Source organism: Etheostoma cragini, chromosome 15 (genome assembly GCF_013103735.1).
Source record: "Etheostoma cragini isolate CJK2018 chromosome 15, CSU_Ecrag_1.0, whole genome shotgun sequence".
NCBI lineage: Eukaryota > Metazoa > Chordata > Actinopteri > Perciformes > Percidae > Etheostoma > Etheostoma cragini.
The window spans coordinates 19925397-19944982 of NC_048421.1; the positions used below are offsets into that span (position 1 = coordinate 19925397).

The following is a 19586-nucleotide window of genomic DNA, read 5'->3' on the forward strand; positions in this document are numbered from 1 at the left end:
AAGAAAAAGACACAAAAGTTAAATGGAAGAACAAGCCAGATAATTGCAAATGTATTCATTGCGACCATAAAATACTTAATTTAAACTGGAAAACAATAATATGTTGTTGTTTTTTAACTTTAAAGAGTTAAGTTTCATGCAGCGATGACTTGATAAAAAGAAGCCTTTTGCAGTGTCCCTGTGACCCCTCTGATTGATCCTGTCTCGCCCCCCCTGATTGGGAGCCACTTTTTGATATTAGTGAACGTCCTTGACATTCAAGCCACTACGAGATGAGTTGCTACGACGCTAATTAAGACTATCATCTCCACACAACTCTCTGTATTTCTCAGCAGGACTATGTTCAGGACCTGGGGTCGTCCTGCGGCTTTTGCGTGCAGAAGCTCGAGTGAAGATAATTACCTTGTATCATGAGGATACACCGACAGAATTGTTGTCATTACTTAGAATTCCTCATGGGGGACACTGAAACTACGCACTGGTCCCATATTGTAAAAAAGCAGATTGAGGTGCTATTCTTATACTGTGAAAGTGTCACAGTCCTCACTCCACAGAGGAATGCCTTTAAACTAACCGTCAGGACTTCCGTACGGCTGTGATGTCATTATAATATATATAGGTACAGTATAATAGGTATAGGTGCTGTTGCAGTGCGGTTACCGTCGATTACCGGCTGCAATGACGTAGCAGAGACTCTGATAGCACAGATGCAAAAGACCTCAAAATGCTGACCAATCAGAGCAGTCCGGGCTTATTCAGGAGCAGGGCCTCTTAAAAAGACATGCGCTAAAACCGAGCGTTTGAGACAGAGGAGGAATACAGCTATATTCAGACAGACAGGATGATAATAATAATGCGTTTTGTTTCATATTAAAGCATGTAAACATGTTGAAGTAGAAACCCGAAATACAAGTATGAACCTGAAAATGAGCATGACATGGAACCTTTAAGCAAAGCTTCCATATCTGCATGTGCACTGCATATTAACGGGTGGCCAATAGAGCTGACATCTGCTCAGCCAAACAGCACAACCACACTTTTAGCTTATCTCCCATGTTCTTCATCCGGTTTCCTCAGACAGACAGCCAGGTGTGGTATCATACTGATTGTGATCATTTCAGGAAAATGTGTGCTTACTGCAATCCTTCAACAACCAGTTTTGCAGACCTGAAGCTTCCCTGAAGTAGTCAAGAGTAAATAAAAAAAATGACATCAATTTCTCTGATTATTTATTAGCGAAAGCCTCCGTTTTTTCAATGCAACTGTACAACAGCTCCGAGCTGATGGGTGAAGTCATTACAGCGCTGGCCACTGTGCAGCAGTGGTAAATATGTATATTCCAAGTGTGTGAAAAAGCCGAGCCGCAGCAGAGCCACCAACCATAGCATATGGCTCTACCATGTGTTACTTAATGAGAGATTTACTCACACAGACCACTAAATGTGTGGCTCATTTAGGGAGCCACGGCAGAGGAGTGTTTGCGTGTGTTGCATGCAAGTTGACTCCATAAAGAAGGGGGGGGGGGTTGATCCCTGCCTAACCGCTCGCTGTAACCTTTTGCACTCGCTGTACTTTTAATGACTGTGCTGCAAAATAGAGCTGAAAACAAAGAATATCCCTTAAATGTCAAAGGCAACGGTTATGAAGTCAATACACCTGCCTATAGAGAAACCAAAGGGGTGTCTGTTATAGGGTGGTGGGGGGTAAAAATGTGAAAGACAACCCACTCCCCAAAAGAGGTAAAAATAACCTCTCAGGGGGCTCAAAACTCGTAGGGAAAACAAGAACTGTGTCTTCTTTGCTACATCGGGGGGTTAAATAACACAACAGGAAGTGAAAATGGAAAACAAGATGCATGTAGATTTAAACTTTCTAGCTTCTGGCTTTACCAAGGTCTCATCCTCTAACAGATATGTTACAATACAGGCACAATGCAGGAGAATTATCCTTTGCATAAACAAAGACATTTGTACCGTAAAATGTTGCATTAAAAATGCACCTATAATGTAGGAAAATGCAGCGTTTGGCGCCCAAAAATCTATGTAGGACGACCCCCAGACCCCCCGTTTGTAATGTGTGTCCCCCCCAGTGTTGATACAAAACCTACACCCTTGTGGTACATAAGTCATTTATTATATTCACAGAGAGGAATGCTGGTATTCTAATCTTGTGTGGAAACAAGTCCTCCAAACCATACAATGATATTCTGTAGGTTGTTTATTTCTACCTTCTAGTACAACCTACAGGAGCATTTCATAAAGGAAATGTTATTTCTAAACCAGAGAACGTAACGGTGGCCATTTGAAACACGCCATTAACATAGTGAAATACTTGCACTTTAGTGATGTGTAGGTACCAAAACTACTTAAAATAGCTACAACCTGTAAGAGTAACTGAGACTAACAGTGAAATTTAATCAATGCATTTCCCCGGGTCTGATTTGTTGGAGGCTAAGATATCATAAGCAACACTTGAAATGCAACGGTGAATCAGATATTCTCTTATTGTAAATGAACGGTTGTCTATTGTCCGGAGGGGCTACTAGAATGTTACATGTTACATGTTATAAAGTTCCAAATAGTAACTTTAAGTTCAGGAAAAGATTGTGGTTTGGGTTCAAATCAGATGCTACTTCCCTTCCGATAACGCCTGTAACTTTGTAATAATAATCGCTGTTTACTTCTGGTTTCGTACAGGACTCAAACCCGGGCTTCCTGTTTTTTTTTTTCACCCATCCACCACCCAAACCTGCCTCTTTATGCAGATGTTTGGCGCTTTTATACTTTTCGCGTTACTTCATGCTTTGCTCCCATCATAACTACTACAACCACTTGAGGGCGCCGCCACTGTTAACGACCAACGACAAATGTGGGCGTTTTTTTCGTGGGGAGGACCGTCTCTTGTGTGGCGGCGAGGCCAGGAGGTTGCAGTTCTGTGGCGTACATACACTCCTGACCGCACACTTTCTCCCCCCCCCCCAACCCCCGCCTGCGCCTCTGGCTCGCCTATCTGGCCATGTGCAGTAATTGGCCACACGGCGGCCAGATCCCTTTGTTTCGCCTGCAGAGGCTTGCGGTAGACATGCACACGCAGTAGGCCTCATAAATCTGTGGGACTCCGATGTCAGGCCCAGCATTTCATTCTTCACAGTGACTTCACTCCCACCCAAACTGCCACAGTGCCACACATGTATCACTCACTGTTTGTTTTTGTAGGCCTGTGTGTGTGTGTGTGTGTGTGTGTTTCTGTTTCCTCACACACCCCAGTTTAGCCTAATTTAGTATTTTGATACTGCTCAGAGGCCGTGATTATATGTCTGTCTTCGCTGTTTGCTATGCTTGATAGTGAATGCCGCAGTAACTGTTTCTAGCTGTTTGGCTTGGACTCACTTCACTGCTTTTGAAACGTACAGTTGTGGCTTCCAGACTGGGTCAAATACGGTTCAGTAAATAAATAGTCTTAACTTCACGGCCCGTGATGAGATAATGCGTTGATTTCCAAATGCCTGCAAATGAATTAAAGAGGCAATATAAGCCGGTGCAAACTTTAGCTTTTAATGCGCGAGACTTAGGAGCTGCAATCCTCCCATCAGGAGCAGTAATAGTTTGTCCATGCATCCGACTTGCACTTACATAACCCTGGCTTGATTATTATGTACATTACATTATTAACAAATTCAAATCTTAGACATTCATGTGTCTGAGTCGCTCACATCATACATCATACTACAAAAGAAAGTTTCCACAGGTCTATCTATACAGGCCTGTATCTTAGATTCTTTTTTGAATCTATTCTGATAATGTGTGTATGTGTCCTTTAACCCTACGTGTTGTAATTGGGTCAAATTTGACCCGTTTTCAAAGTTTTTATATCAGAATATGGTGTTTCTTTTAACCAAATTACCCCAAAAATAACACGGATGGTTCCAGACAATGCTAAAGAAAATGGATGATCTCTGCTTGCATGGTCTACCCGGGTCAAAATCTGTTAATAATCCATAAACATATCCTCTGATCTTAACTATTCGGCAAAATATAATTCTATATTCTAATTCTAGTTTCTCCTTATTTTACTCAAAAAGTAGGCAAAATGCCATGTAGGATAAATGAAGTCCATTAACCATGTATTCCAAAAAAGGAGTGTTAAATAAGTTGGAAGCAAGATTATTGGCATTTATTGGCTACTATATGCTTTACAAACGTTTTGGTCGACGAAAGACAAAACAAGGGTTAAGTCCAAATGTAATAACAGTGTAACTACAGATACATGAAACACTACACCGGATGTCTCTGACCCCTCGGTAAAGACACAACTGGAGCATAACATTGACCATGTCCAAGATGTAGGGGCGCGGGGGCGCGGCGCGTCACACTGCCAGCGAAGATTCACCAAAAAGAAAGATTGGTCTCATTTAAAAATAAAAATAAAAAGTCCAAAGTTGTGCCAGGCAGCAACACTTTGACAAATCTCTGGTGGGATGACTTAGCGTAAAGCAAGAAAGAAAAATACCGCCTTTAAGGAGGAATTCGTTCGAAATAGGAGAGCGATAAAAAAAAAGTCCTGCAGAGGAGAGAGGGGAGGGAGAGAAAGTTTTTTCCCTGAAAGTTTGTGCAAGCTTTCACTTTCTAGGCGGGGTTACTGTAAGCTGCAGCAGCATGGAGTGAGAGAAACAGGACGGCGAGCGATTGCAATGCAGCACTGTATACCGAGCTTCCATCCAACTTAAATAAGCTCTCCAATTCTCCTTTTCTAAAAAAAAATTAATAATAACCATGTACTCCCCGTACTGCTTGACACAGGTAAATGTCTTCTCTTCTTTCACTCTTTTGTAAGCTTGTAAGAGCGGAGACGCCGGGTGTGTTGACTGCGCTGCCTCTCTCTGTTATTTTCCATGTGTTAATAGTTGTGTTGGAGCGTCTTTCTCAAACTTCTCCTCAACTCTGCGACTCTCGGGCCGTCTCCGAGCGCGTTTCTGCCCGCGGGGGGGACTTCCTTGTGCGTTTCCATCGCACATGGGGGTTTTTTTTTGGAGAGAAAATGGCGCTTCTCCTGAAATGTATTTCATATAAAAAAAAGAAGGAGGGGATCCCGCAGGAGGAGGGGAAAGCTGAGCGCAGGGACAGGCAGAATGTGGACCGTGGTCGATACGAGCCGCTGGACGGTTCTTCTGAGTGGGCTCGCAGGAGGGGTTCAGTCCGTTGGGCAGGGCGCACACTGCCGCCTTCACGGCTGCTTTCATGTGGGGCTGAGACCGGGAGAGGCGAGACATTGGTGTGTGTGTGTATGTGTATGTGTGTGTGTTTGTGCGTGTGTGTGTGATTATAAACTGTGAAGGACAGCTCTGCATCTTTTGTGATGGTGTGTGTTATATTCTGTTTTTTTTCAGTACTAGTTGACTATTTTACAAGTTTTTGCACTTGACACCAGCTGCCATGTCCCAGGTTAACAGGAAATACACTGACTTTATATTTATATTTCAGCCTATGTCTCCTCATGTTCCTGTGCCCCCCCTCCCCATTAGTAGACAGAAGTTGCCTTTCCTGTTACAGTCAATTTAGAGATCTTTATAAAATAAATGTCTGCGCTCTTTATTCCTTCCTCTAACATCTTGCTGTGGGTAATACTGCATCTCTTTGCTTCTCTTTTAACAGCTAGGCTCGCCTTTTCTCCGAGCTGTTCATAATGATTGCTCCGACATCACATTTCACACATGCTGTTTGCCACTTTGTTGCTGTTGTTGTGGGAAAAAGAAATCAGGAAATGATTATTGAGTAGCTGTTTTCAACTTGAAAATGTTTTTGTAGTGGATACAGTGTGGTGAACTGGCATCTGTAATTTATGTTACCTTTTCACCAATTCCAATTTGCCTTTCAGTCATATTTTAACTCTTTATTTTCTCTGCTTTTATTAATGATTAATCCTGTTAAAACCTGCCTTTGTTTCCAAAATCATTCATCCGAAGTTTATCACACCACGGCGAGAGAGAGGGAACAGAATAATACCGTGCTGCTTGTAGAACTTTTTCAGGGAGCTTTTTGCAGCGGTGCAGCGTGCAGCTGTATGCAATCCACCACAGCCGTAAAATGGGATATGTTCAAAATATCAAATCCGACAATCTCTCTCACACCATTATTATTCATTTAATCTGTCGTTAGCCCTCTAAAATAAAAATCTCAAATTCTCTAGTTCTAAATGTTTCCCTCCTGTACTTTGCTTTCCAGAAAAAGCTTCTTTTTTCCAGGCCTACACACTTTTCAAGGTTTCGTCTAAGCTAACCGTTGGGGCGCACACACACACACACACACACACACACACACACACACACACACACACACACACACACACACACACACACACACACACACACACACAGCTGCTGTAAGTTGTACTCTTATAAAGCAGACTTGTTTATCCCTCATTGGCTTCGTCTGACAGTGGCCCGCCAGGGTCTGTTTCATGTGTAATTCAAACCTGATTTTACCAGTGGTTTTATTAAAATAGTTTTTCACCCAGCATCGTATTCCTCTCGCTGCTACCGCAGGCTGAGAGGATGTTCCCGGCTCCTCTGGTGCCGCCATGAGTCGGGTCTGGTTTCCATTTCAAAACATTAGCATCTCGGATCATAACGTCGTCTTCTCAGTGACACCAGAGAGGGAATGGAGATTTTTTTATTAGTATTATTTTCCCTTAATTCTTCATTTTATTGAGAAAGTATTATAGGCTACCTAGTGTCTGTGAAAAATATGTGTTCATAAAATACGTTTAAAAAAGAGAAAAAGAAATCAGCTCTCAGGTGGGAGTTGTCCAGCATGCATTTCCAAGCGGGCCTTCAGAGATGATGACTGTATCTGTTATTGATTCAAAAAAAATTTAAATTCTTTTACAGCCGATCATCTCCGAACAAAATGAGCTGATCATCTCTGAACAAACGAAGCTTTTATTTAGCGACATACATTTCCTGCAGTTAACTAATTGACAACAGAAGCTCATAGAGCGTAATGCACACATGTTGCACATCAGGCTAACTTACAATGTGCTACGCTGGGCAGAAAAAGCCTAACGTGTATCTTGTCGTTTGGAAAATATTGTACCTTATGTGCGTGTTGTGCAGAGAAGACCCACCTTCTCCCTATCTGTGTAAACACCACCAGCTCTTTCTCTCTCACACACACACACACACACACACACACACACACACACACACACACACACAGCATTCTCTTGCAGCTCCGTCTGCAGACTGGGAGGCACATTTTGTTTATTTGATTTCTGTTAATAATTAAGAGTTTGAGCTTGGATTTCAGATATGGCAAGAAGTGTAAGCAATCACATGAATTATTAACTGTGATAAAATAAAAGCCTTGCTGGAGAGCAGCAGCGTGCTGGGATGTGGCGGACAGTGCGTAATGGAAGCAAATGACGGGGGAGAGCGTTGAGAGTAAAGTCTTGTGTGTGTGTGTGTGTGTTGATATATTCTAGGAATAAAATCACATATATTTAGACCTTTATTTCATGTTATATAGCTTTGTCAAGAGAAATGGGAGCCAGTTTGTCTGCACTGCCTCATATTTTTGATTTGCCATTCATTTTAAAATACATTTAATTCCTCCAACACACATTGTCCTGACATCATTTTCTTTTGTAATTTTCAATTAATGAACCTATGTTTATTTCATTCTTTTTTTTGTGTCCGTTTTTGTTGCTTTCCCCAAACCTAAAGTGTCCGTTCCCTTGCAGGCCATAATGACGCAGCACAAAATCTGCAACCTTAAAACAAAACTTCATTGGTTTCATTGCATTTTTCTAAATGTGTTCTGTAGTTCTATGCAGCTCGTAATGTTTTCATCTCACACTGTTTTCACTTGGTGCGACATTTTAACTTATTCCTTCCCTCTGCCCCCCTCTGCCCGCCTGGACGCCGACCCCTGCTCTCCTCGCCTCTTAACACCCTCTCAACACTAAAGTATTACCCTACTCACCTTCTAAACAATGCCTTAGTGGTAAGTCCTATTTAGTCCCTATTTATTCCGCATTAGGTGTTTGTGTTTTTATATATTCCATCTTGAGAAAATGTTTCTTTGTTTGTGATGCTCCTGTGGGGCCGCTCATGCTGACCTGCAGCTGGAGTTATTACAGGCCCGTGCAGGAAAGAGCAAAATATTTGATTACTCCATGAAAAGTTGCCTTTGCTCTCTGTGTGTTTTTCCAGCCTTTTACTGCCGAAATGGTTTAACCAGACCACATTTTGTTGTTGCAAATGTAGTCATTCTGCAGCGCCAATAGACCAAGAAACTGGCTGCAGCTCCGGCCACGCTGTGTTTTATTGTTTGCAAAAGAAAATATCAGATCGTAGTTTTGGAACTGAGATAGACATATTACATTACAGATGTTGCTTCTAAGCAATTTTTTTTTGTTGGTGCAATTTGAAATTTGTAATTAGAAAAAAGTTATACACTCATTTTAAAACACCAGCCTCCTTTTCCCTTTCATTTTAATTGCATCAGTGCTCTTATTTGCACTTTTCCCCTTTGGGCCTTCCATCTTTCTCATGCAGCTACAAGTTGCTTGTTTGCTTAGGTGTAGGCTGGCTATCGGACAGCTCATTTTCAATCACTTGAAAGAACTCTCTACATGACGAATGTTTTTTTCTCTCTCCGTGCTCTGCTTTCTTTGTCCGTCAGAAGTCTCCTCTGCTTCGAGGTCAGCGTCTCGGAGCAAATGACTTATTGCTTTGTCCTCCCAGTCTGAAGCGCCGCAGCTTTCTTTATCAGCGCTAAGTGTCGCTCCGAGAGGATGTATTATATTTTTCTTACGTCACCACCAGTTGTTATCAGTCGTTATCAGACAGCAGTGTTTTCAGTAAAAATAATCAGAGCATGAGCTGTGGTTTGTTTCTGATGAATCGAATGTAATCAATATCTGGACTTTGAAGGATTATCTTTACATTTACACGTATTTGATGAGGTGGCCCTTACACACCACATACTCCCCCCATCCCCTCTGCCCCCTCTCTGTCTCTTCCCAAGGCCTGCAAAATGAGTTGGAACAGCTGTTCAGAGGATTAAAATGAGATGGAACCGCACGCGCATAGCACATAGACGCCACTGCATGTGCGCAAGCGTGCACACAGACATACAGACATGCACCTAAAACCTTTGGTGTCTTCATGCCAATGAGGCCTGCGAGTGGTTATCGCGGGATTAGCCGGGATGCCAGCTTCCAAGCAACTGTTTCACCTTTATCTAAATCCTTTTTAAAGCCAATCAGTGCAGTTTCATGTCCAAAGCAAGCGCCTAAGTCACACTGCAAGGGACTTAAGAAGTGGTCTTATTGCCTGTTATACATTTCTCAGATAGGTGTATTGAATTATGAAATCACTGTGGGGTTTTGGTTCAGTTGCACCCATGTTAAACTGTCCTAATTTTATGTATACAGCCACAGTGTAACTCACTGATACCAGACAGCAAATAGAAGTTTGGTTTGTGTGGATAAAAGTGACCCCGGCAGCAGGTAGAGCACTCTGCTGTTGGACAGCAGACAGAAGAATGAACTCATAGTACGCTTGATTGACAGGTAGGGCTGATCTTTTGTGCTCTCTTGTAACTGAGTTGTGTGAGGACACGTGGAAGGAAAGAAAGACAGGCGGTCCCTGATTGGCTGTGCTGCCGTTGTGTGGCGTACAGTGCAGGCAGCGGCGAGGGACACCAGGAGGTCAGGATGCCAGACGCTTGCCGGGCCGGGGACACCGTGTTCTTTTTACTTATTCATACCACTCGGCCAGTTACAGGCCAATCCACCGCCATCCACAAACCGCCATCACTAAAAAGTATTTTACACATTGAACACTGGCTTGGCTCATATAAGGTGCCATTTCTTTTTTCCATTAGCGCCAGCGGCCTAAAACAAAGAGGTAGACATCCCGGAGCTTTTTGTTATCTTTGCGGCTTCAAAATTGCTGGCATGTTGTGGATTATTTGCATTATAAGCACATAACTGAGAGATTCATGAAGGTTCATGTGATTAATGTCTTTGTCAGTGTTATGAATGTTTTGTGTTTATTGTCAGCTGGTGACTGGGGGCCACCGTGCGTCAGCAGGAGCGAAAATTTACAGCGATTTTTTGCAAAGAAATTGGGCGCTCTCTTTGGTGGCGAAGACAAAGAGCTGGGCGCATTTTGGCAGCCGGCGACAAAGATTCAAATTAAGTAGCATGTAGTTTTTATCTCGAGCTGCATGCAGAGAGAGGCATAACCAACTGTGTCTCATTCAATATCAGCACAGCTGTCCCAGTATCCGTGGAGAATGGATTCCTACTGCTATTGCCATGGGAGGCTCCAGCCAAGAAGAATGGGAGGATATCCAGTGTGTGCGCTTGTGTTCTAAAAGGAAGGAGTGAGAGAAGAGAGTAATATGCTGATGTGTGTGTGTGTGTGTGTGTGTGTGTGTATGTGTGTGTGTGTCATGTTGTCTCCACCCGCCTCACTTTTCCTTCGCTCATGTCACCTCTGGCATGGATTAGTCTTTGGCACAACCCTGGCACTGCCGGCGGCCCCTGTACGGCTCTGTAGCCGGCGATATGTTGCGCTGTTGCCATGGCTACTGAACACACAGACACACACACACACACACACACAGAGACACACACACAGAGACACACACACGAGTGCTAAATTACATAATTGAGCTAGAATATACAGAGAGGAACACAAAATACTCAGTGTACAATATGGGGGCAGAAAGAACAAAAATGTATAACCACGGAGACAAAGCGTGCCTTAACCAGAACAGACCATGAGCAGAAAACTGAAGTGCATATGAAGTGAATATTTGAGAGCTTTGTCATAGCTGAGCTTTGGACATCAGTACACCATGTTCTTTCCTCTGATTTTGAGTCTTAACCGTAAATACCAGTGCCACCCATTATGTGGGTATTTGGAACATTGGTTCAACCGATCTGACAGGGCAATTGAGGGTAAGGTGTTTGCGGTGACACACAAGTTGAGTTTGTGTGTGTGAAAGAATGAGAGAGAGAGAGAGAGAGAGAGAGAAATCCACAGTGTTTGTATGAGAGAGGGTGTGGTGCTTTAGGTTAACACAGACACATCATGAGGCAAACACATATTTCTTTCATCAGCCTCCTCCTCCTCCTGGGCTTTAGTTTGTTTTGAATAGATCTTCTATCTGCGAGAGGATCAGCAATGTGTCACATTTCAGCGGCCATTTCTGTCACACTTGGCTTACACTGGAGTGGGCTGTAAAGGCCAAACCTTTGAGCTGCAGAGTGGCGTATCATTTCGAATTGATGAGTGTGTTGTAGTAGTTGAAAGACCCTCTCCACCATTGTTAAACTTACAAAAAATACTACTTGATAGTTTTTTTTTCCTACAAAATGTTCAACAACCTTGTTAACAATTCTTAAAGTGACACCTAGTCCCTCTTCGCCAAGTTGCATATTAAACCCCCGATTGGCTCCCAGATTAGTTGTGATGTCATACAAATCCTGCTCATGCCTTAAAATGAGATTTAAGGTGAGCACAGAGAAACTTTCCACCAGGGCTGTGTCCTCGATTAAAGGAACTATCGGTCGACACACAACACCTATAGGATTTTCATCTAATCGATTTCTTGATTTCAATCAACAGATCTGTAAAACTAAGTTTCTCCACAAAGAATTACGCAAAAGCGCCTTATTATATCGTTCGATTACCTGATATGTGCTCATAAGTTTCTTGGAAATAAGTCCTTCAACATTAAAAATGACTAAGTAACTAAAGAAATCTTAGTCGACTAAGACCAAAAAGTTTAGATTTGTGCCTGATCGCGCGCCTAACTGTATAAATCCCCCCCCCCCCCCCCCCCCCCCCATGTGTATGTATGCATATGTGTGTTTGTGTGTGTGTGTGTGTGTGTGTGTGTGTCACTCTGTCTGTTTGTCTCTCTCTGTGTGCCTATTTACGTGTCTCGCTGTAAACACAGCTGAGACGTCAAGACAGCCAAAATCACCATAAACCTAGGTGTTTTATTTTGAAATTGAATTCATTTTGTGAAGTATCCAGCTTCACTGTGGCCTTTCTAAATGTGATCACCTGCCTGGTTCGACTGATTTGCTTGAGGAAGAAATAGAGGATGATTGCAGCCGGTGTGGCCGGACAGATGAATAACATGGTCGCTTTGCAGCGCTTCAGCGCGCGGCGTGTTTCTGGCCTTAGTCGACTAATCGTCTGAGAGGGGCAGCCCTACGTCCACCTGCAGCAGATAAATGTGAAATCTCTGAACATACTTCATTTGACACGGTGAAGCTCAAACTCCCAAGAGAAGTGAATAAACAGGCGGATTTTTGAGCGGAGTAGCTGGAACTGTGGCTAGCAATGGCAAAACTGCCATTGCTATAAAGGATTTCAGTCCATAAAGTCATGTTGCGGGTTGTAAAATGAATAATTGTCGCATTTTTTTTCACAGTGTTTGGTTAGTTTTGTTCTGTCTCTAGTGCTACAGAAGACAGACTGAGAAATGTCTCTGAGTGTGCTTTGTTCTTGCATTGAATAGATTTGAACTAATGCCAGTATCAACACACACCGCGAACGCTGACAGTAACTCCTTCTCTGCTCATTCTTTTTAATCAACAAGTAACGTTTCCGTTAAGACAAGCTGTATGAGATTGAATTTCCACAAGGAGGAACGTGAAGGCCTCACACTTGTGACCGAGCAAAACACACTGCGTGCAAAGCCATCGAATCAGTCTGCCACAGGTCAACTAAAAGAGATAGAGGGTTGTTGTTGTGGATCATTGACAGCCCACTGCAGGTTAATTTCAGTGTGGGCAAACTGGGCATGTTGTTTAGCCTATCCTGTCTGCCTGTCTGACCTACATCTCCCTGCACTGGCTAAATATATACAGTAGACCCGTCATTACAAAGCTCAGATTAATCTGGATGAAATCTGAGCACCATTTCTCTCTCTCTTTCTCTCTCTCTCTCTTTCTCTCTGTCTGTGTTTGACTGCAGCCTTCTTTTCACAAACTTTCCCAGGTTGACGTTCCATCTCAGTCAACTCAACAATCCGAAAAAATTAAAGAAAAGAAAGACAGATGCGGGCATTCACACAAACATGGCACACGCAAACACATTATCGTCTTGTGAATAAGACAGGAGCTGTAGCCACAATAGGGCTACCCCATTCAGAGACAAATCCGCTGTGCATTTGGAGTAGGTGTGTCTGTTTGAATCCAAGCCTAACTGTGTATATAAGCTATATTTTGCGGTGACTCATACATAACGCACCTGCACATATTTAATCACGAGGCACAGGTGTGCATTCTTTTAGATAAAAAAAATAGTCTGGCAGCCAAGAGAGTGTGTGTATGTGTGTGTGTGTGTGTGTATGGGATATAGGTTAGTGGTGCGGAGCTTTTTTGTCTAATGTAGCCACAGGTCTGTTGGTCTTGTTGCATTTGTACTCTAGGCCTACCACGCTTCACTTTTCTACCAATTGTAAGACTGTAAATGGAAAATAATATTGTTGCTTGCAGTAGTTGAGAAATTAAAGAGTTTAAAAACCCACTGACACTTTGTGATAGTGCTACATATGGTTCCATAAAAGTGTAGCTTTGACTCCTCTTTTACAGAACCTGCAATAAAAACCAAGAAATGGTTTGGTATTACACAATTACCTAACACTTTTAGCTAACTGTTCTAATCATTTAGCCAATAGCCTATGCTTAGCTAACTATTGCAACCACTTATCTGTTATTTCTGGTTAACTATTTTTACTTTTACTCAATACTATTTCAAAAACACTTCAAATGCTTTTAAATTGAATAAGACAACCAAAATGAATGAAAGTAGAGATTTGTTCTTGCCAAAGAGCATTGTGTGGAATCAATCATGTTATTTTGGGGAATTAAAAAGAACATTGATATAGGAAAACGGTTCAATTTGACCTGAGGACATAATAAAGGTTAAGGTTAACTGTTTTAGCCGTTTATGTAGCTGTTAGTGTTAGACTTAGCTAACTGTGTACACTACTCTGTTTGCTTCCTAACTAGTTTCCACACACTTTTTATTACAACACTTGTGCCGTGGAAGGTTAAAATTAAAATCGATCATTGTTTGAGTTACCTGATATCAATTAATAAAATCCCCAAATTGATCTTTTAATATATGCCTTTTCAACATGGATGTAAAAGGACATGTTAGTCCTCTTAAGTAAATAGTACGTGAAGCAAACTTTTTGGGGGTCAATTTGGTGCATTAGAAAAAATATTTGAGGGTTGCTTCAGGCTTACGTACAATTTACAGCCCTTTTCTGAGAAAGTTTTTTCTATCCAAGCTAAACCGGTATTTTAACTAATATTTCCATAAACTATTTGATTTTAAATCAAATTGGAAATGTAATTGAATTGGGGCCCTGTGAATCGGAATAAAATCGATTTAGGGAATCATTGGAATGCTGGCCCTAAGTGGAAATGAGGCATTCATGTTCAGTTGTTACAGCTGACACAATAGGTAGATTGTAGATAGGTATCCATCCATCCTTCCATCCATTCGTCCCTATGTCCATCCGTCCGTCTATCCGTCTGTCCATCTAGCCATCATCCATCCATCCGTCCATCCATCCATTCATCCATCCATCCATCTGTCCATTTGTCCATCCAACGATCCATCCATCTGTCCGTTCGTCCATTATCCATCCATCCATCCATCCATCTGTCCATTTGTCTGTCCATTCATCTGTCCGTTCGTCCATCATCCATCCATCCATCCATCTGTCCATTTGTCTGTCCATCCATCCATCTATACAATCAGACATCCATCCATCCATACATCCGTCCAGACATCCATCCTTATTTTACCTAGCCAAACAAACTCTCTGCAAATCTCTGCACACCTGGCTAAGCCTGGAGAGGCTATTGCCATTATTTGGACACAAAGACATCTGGCCGCGGTTAATTGGGAAAAGGCGATGGTGTCGGAGACTGATCAGTCGGCAAGGGATGACATCAGGCAGTGACGCCACTAAATTAGGCCATAGCATTCATTATCTTTTCACTGCTTTTTTGGCTTACCTTTAAGTAGAGGAGGGATAAAGAGGCATTGATTGGCTCCTTGATTGTACCTCAAACTCCCCGAGGCTTTCTTTCATCATCACGCAGCATTACCTCATGCTGTAGCAGAGGCAAAATACTTCCAAGTAGAGTCCTGGATATGTTGATACAGTGGATGAAAACCGTGGCCGTGCAGGAGTCTAATCCACATCGGCTATTTAGGAGATAAGATTATGAGCCCAGCATATATCCATGACTTCAACTTTACATCAACATTTGAGATCTGCTTTTATTGTCTTTCTCTGGGAACAAGGCTGAAAGCGTATGTGATTGGGCTTAATAGGCATTTATTGGGTTAATGTTGGAGGGGAAAATCTTTTCCTGTCTTGGGGGTGGGATGGAGGAACGTTGACGCTTGGAGGCTTATGAACCTGCAAGTCAAACAGTAATGAAAACAGTTGTGACCTGATTTCAAGAGCTGGGGGAAAAGACAGAGTAGACAGGGAAGGAGGATTTTTAGTTACAGACAAAGAATCACAGACAACAATATCTTAGGATGACATAGCTGCATGCTTTTCTTTCTTTCTTTTTTCTTTTTCTTTTCCTTGTCTTTTCTTTTGTACTCGCATGCTAGGTTGTGTTTCCTTTCATTTCTTCCTGTTACCTTCCCTCTCCATTTCTGTCTCCGTATCTAATTCGGCCACCCTGTCTGGCAAGGAGTAGCTGTCACCCCAGGGAACAAAGGGCTAGAGCTCACTCTTCGGAGCAGGAAGTTGGCACGGTGCCAAGGGTGGAAAATCTATACTTGGTTGCATAATATAACATATCTTTACCTCAGATGAACTCTGAGGAGGCCTGGCAGCTGTGAGCAAACAGAGCTGGAGGGCGGGAGTTTGTGTGTTATGTGGAAGTGGCTGTGTATGTGCTGGTTATGAGTGCACGCTCTATGCTTCTTGTGACTTGTGTTTGCTGGCTGGTGCCCCGGGCCTGAGGCTGTTTGAGACCCCCTTGACAGTCGAGCAGAGTACAGTAGAGTCAAATAGATCCTTGTTAAAAAAGAAATGCGAGGATCAGAGTGGAGTTGATTGGAGGAGGCCGAGGCCAAGCAGGGCTCAGGGTTAGACTCAAACACAACTCTGTGGCTTCTCCGTTTGGCCCAGCCAGCCAGTGACTAGTATCCCAACTACAGCTGCACCGTACTCTGTGATATAAACTTTCTGCTCTGTTTAGGCTCAGAGAAATAGCTGCAGGATTAGTGTGCGTTACATGGAAAGTTGTATATTTGACTGGAAAATTCAGTGCAGGATGAAGATTTCATGTCACTGCTAAAATATAAAACACAGATGGGCCAGGCTTAAGTCCGCGAGTTCACACAGTGGGCCAATCTCTGCTCCTCAAACACTCTTTTATGACAGTTTTTAAATTCACCTCCATGCTGCGCTCATACTCTCTCAAGTTGCTATCTGCTCTAGCGGGTCTCTGAATTTGAATTGTTATAGGAGCCCTTGTTGTGATGGGATCGCCTGCAGCCGTAATGGAGAAACAGTGTGCGCCGTTCCCCTTTTGTGGCCACGCTTTTTTTCTTGGGCTCTGCTGAAATGGTGGAGGGAAAACGGACCCGAAAGCGTCCGTCTGTCTGACGTGTCAAGCTGCTGTCAGTCTCTTTAGCGGGCCCAAAGTCTTGTGAAACTCAAACTGGGATCATTATGGTCATCATCTGGAATGAAACGCAATCATCTCCGCCACCTGTGGCAAGCTGCGGTGGAGGAACAGACTCTTATGGACCTGTCTGTTAGAGTCGCAGACTCAATTCACACACATGACTCTAGTCCTTTTTATTTTATTTGATGTTTTGTCTTGTTTTCCCTTTTCATCTGCACACCTGAATAAATCCCTTTCTAAGCTAGAGTTAGGACTCTTATGGGGACCACAAATTGACTGTATATTGCAGCCTGGCTGTGGAGATTTATGATGAAAGTGAATAGGGATGGTGTGGGCGGGTATGCTATGCAGAAGTACATATTATGGTGACTACTTTTTGTTTTTTTAATACTTGGAGGAGCTGAAGGCCTTGAGAGCGGTGTAGAGGAGTCACACAACAGAGACCGAGGGATTATAGCAAGGAACACAGCGCACAGAGAAAAAGAAGGGACAGGAAAGAAGAGAAGGAAATGGGCACAACTGAAAGAGGCCATAGTCTGTACGTTTTAAATACAGCAGACTGGGGCGCCTTTTTTATTTCTTCTAGCAGCATGATTTGTTTGATTTACTCTCCATCAATCAGCGGAGTATTTAAATGAACTTGAAGTACATTTGAGAAAGCCTCTTTATAGCTGTGGCTGTTTGTATTCTCCTTTTACTTTCCTTGGAAGCAGCCCGTGATTAAAACAGACGATATAGGCATATTGTATTTCCTAGGGGATTGGAAGGAATGCAAATGCATCATAACCATATTATACTAGTTAGGAGCGGTGTGTGTTGCCAAGCCTCTGGATACAGGAGAGAGTAGACGCAGTTACACTAAAGGGATCCCACAACTGCAACAACACGAAGGAGACATCTGACACTGTTGGACTATATTTGACTTTTTATAGGATACACACAGTACCGACTGAATAAAAGAGCCTGCTTTAACCCGAAACTTTACAGAGAATCCTCCCTGTAAAAAACGTTTCTCTGTCTGTGTGTGTGTGTGGATGTGTGTCCGAGCGCCGCAGAATCCGTTTGGCATTTTTGTTGTGAGGGAAGCATGTTGCTGGTGGGACTTTGGCCTGCACAATCCCTCCTCTGTTAAAACAATGTGGCGGTTGTCCTGCCTAACCTAATTACTCCCTCCCGGGGGAGAAAGGCAACAGCACCAAATCCCATAGTTAGGAGCTCTGATCTGGGCCCTGCTGTAAGAAAAGGCCTCATTCATTTTACCCTCCCTCCTACCACCACACACACACATACACACACTTTCTATTTGTCTCTGCAATTGGGTTTGGCCTGTTAGAAGCTAATAACGTTCTAACATCTCCTGATATTTCTCTTTGTATCTGTTTTTCTTAACAAGTTATTGATGTTGTTCATTTATTGATGCTGACCACATAATTGCAAGTGTTAGAAACAGTCTGCTGATGCATGTATACGCTGAAAATAGACCCAGTTTGGCTGAGACTACCTGTTGTACCGACACAATAGGTTCACTTTACCCAGTACCCTTTAAGGTTGGGTTATTTACCCAGACTTAAATGTGCTTTTTTTGACTCAGTTTCAAATTTGACCTAAAAATTGTCACAATTCAATTCAATTGTGTTGTTAGTCGTACAAAGCGGTGTGCATGTGACATATAAAACTGCGAAGAAGCAAATCATATTTCCAGTCAGTTACAAATAATGATATGGAAGTTTAAAAAGAGTAACAGTAGCTCACGTGGGTGAGTGTGCGCCCCATGTACAGGGGCACAGTCTTTACCACAGCGGCCCCCGGTTCCATTCAGACCTGCGGCTGTTTGCAACATGTCGTTCCCCCTTCTCTCTTCCCTTTTTTGAGCCGTCCTGTCCATAAAGTCCTAAAAATGCCCCAAAAAATAATCTAAAAAAACAAAAACTAAAAAAAACTGTAACAGTAGATCATAACAGTTAACAAAAATCAACACTAACCAGCCCATTGTCTTGTGGTTTTCATCTGATAGTTACTTAAAGTAAAGTTAATCTAGTATTGCGTTTTTGCTTAATTCACCCAGTGTTGTGTTATTGTTAAGCTACTGTAAAGTTATTTACTCATACTAAAATATGGTTATAATTTAATATAATATAATATAACGCTAACACTGGGTCTTGAGCTGATTATTATTTTAATCTTATTTTCACTCATTTAGCCTTTTAGCTTTTTCAGCTCCTATAGCTTTTTAGCTTCACCCTCCCTAAGCCCTCTTCTTCTGTTGCTTCCCTCCGTCACTTACTGGCACTACGTAGCGTTGCGTAAACTTTCTTACTGTTACAAGGAAGTCCACAGAGGAAGAGGAAAAAGGGGTGTGTGTGTGTGTGTGTGTGTGTGTGTGTGTTAGAGTCTTAATTGTCCCTTAACCAACCTGTTTGGTTTTGTGTACATGTCTCTCCTCTCTCAGGAAGATTAGAAAAGCCATTGTGCGGCGGTTTGGGAAATAAAGCTTGTAGTGTATATTTGGACATTGTTGCGGTGCTGCGTTGTTGCTCTTGCCTGTTAGGGTTTAAACGTCTATGTTTGTTTATTTGGAAAGGGAAAATTCCATTTGTTTCCACTGAGATCAGGATTTCCTTGGAGACCTGTTCACGTATATTACAGCATTAAAGAAAAGAGGTTACTGAATTGGTTATTTGCATTTTCTATATGACATTTCATATGGTTAGATTGACTTTGTGGCCATTTCTTTCCCATTCTGTTCCAGACCGGGGGCATATAAGGGAGATAGTGGTGTTTGTGTGTGTGTCTGGTCATGCAGTGTTTGTCTTAGGCCGAGCTCTTTTCCTGTGGTGTGTGTGTGTGTGTGTGTGTGTGTGTGTGTGTGTGTGTGTGTGTGT

The 19586-nt window shown here is 42.5% G+C and overlaps 1 protein-coding gene across 7 annotated transcripts in view; it reads left to right on the forward strand.

Moving 5' to 3' along the window:
* The window catches only part of nfixb (nuclear factor I/Xb), a 154232-nt gene that overhangs the window by 11742 nt on the left and 122904 nt on the right, over nt 1-19586 (forward strand). For 2 of the 7 annotated variants that reach the window (XM_034893670.1, XM_034893691.1), the window contains exon 3: nt 7965-8000. The exons of 3 other annotated variants lie outside the window; for them this stretch is intronic. In XM_034893670.1, coding sequence (XP_034749561.1) covers nt 7965-8000 — 36 coding nt within the window. Of the gene's footprint in view, nt 1-4563; nt 4800-7964; nt 8001-19586 lie in introns of those variants that run through there. 2 more of the 7 variants (XM_034893675.1, XM_034893680.1) reach the window with 2 other exon arrangements.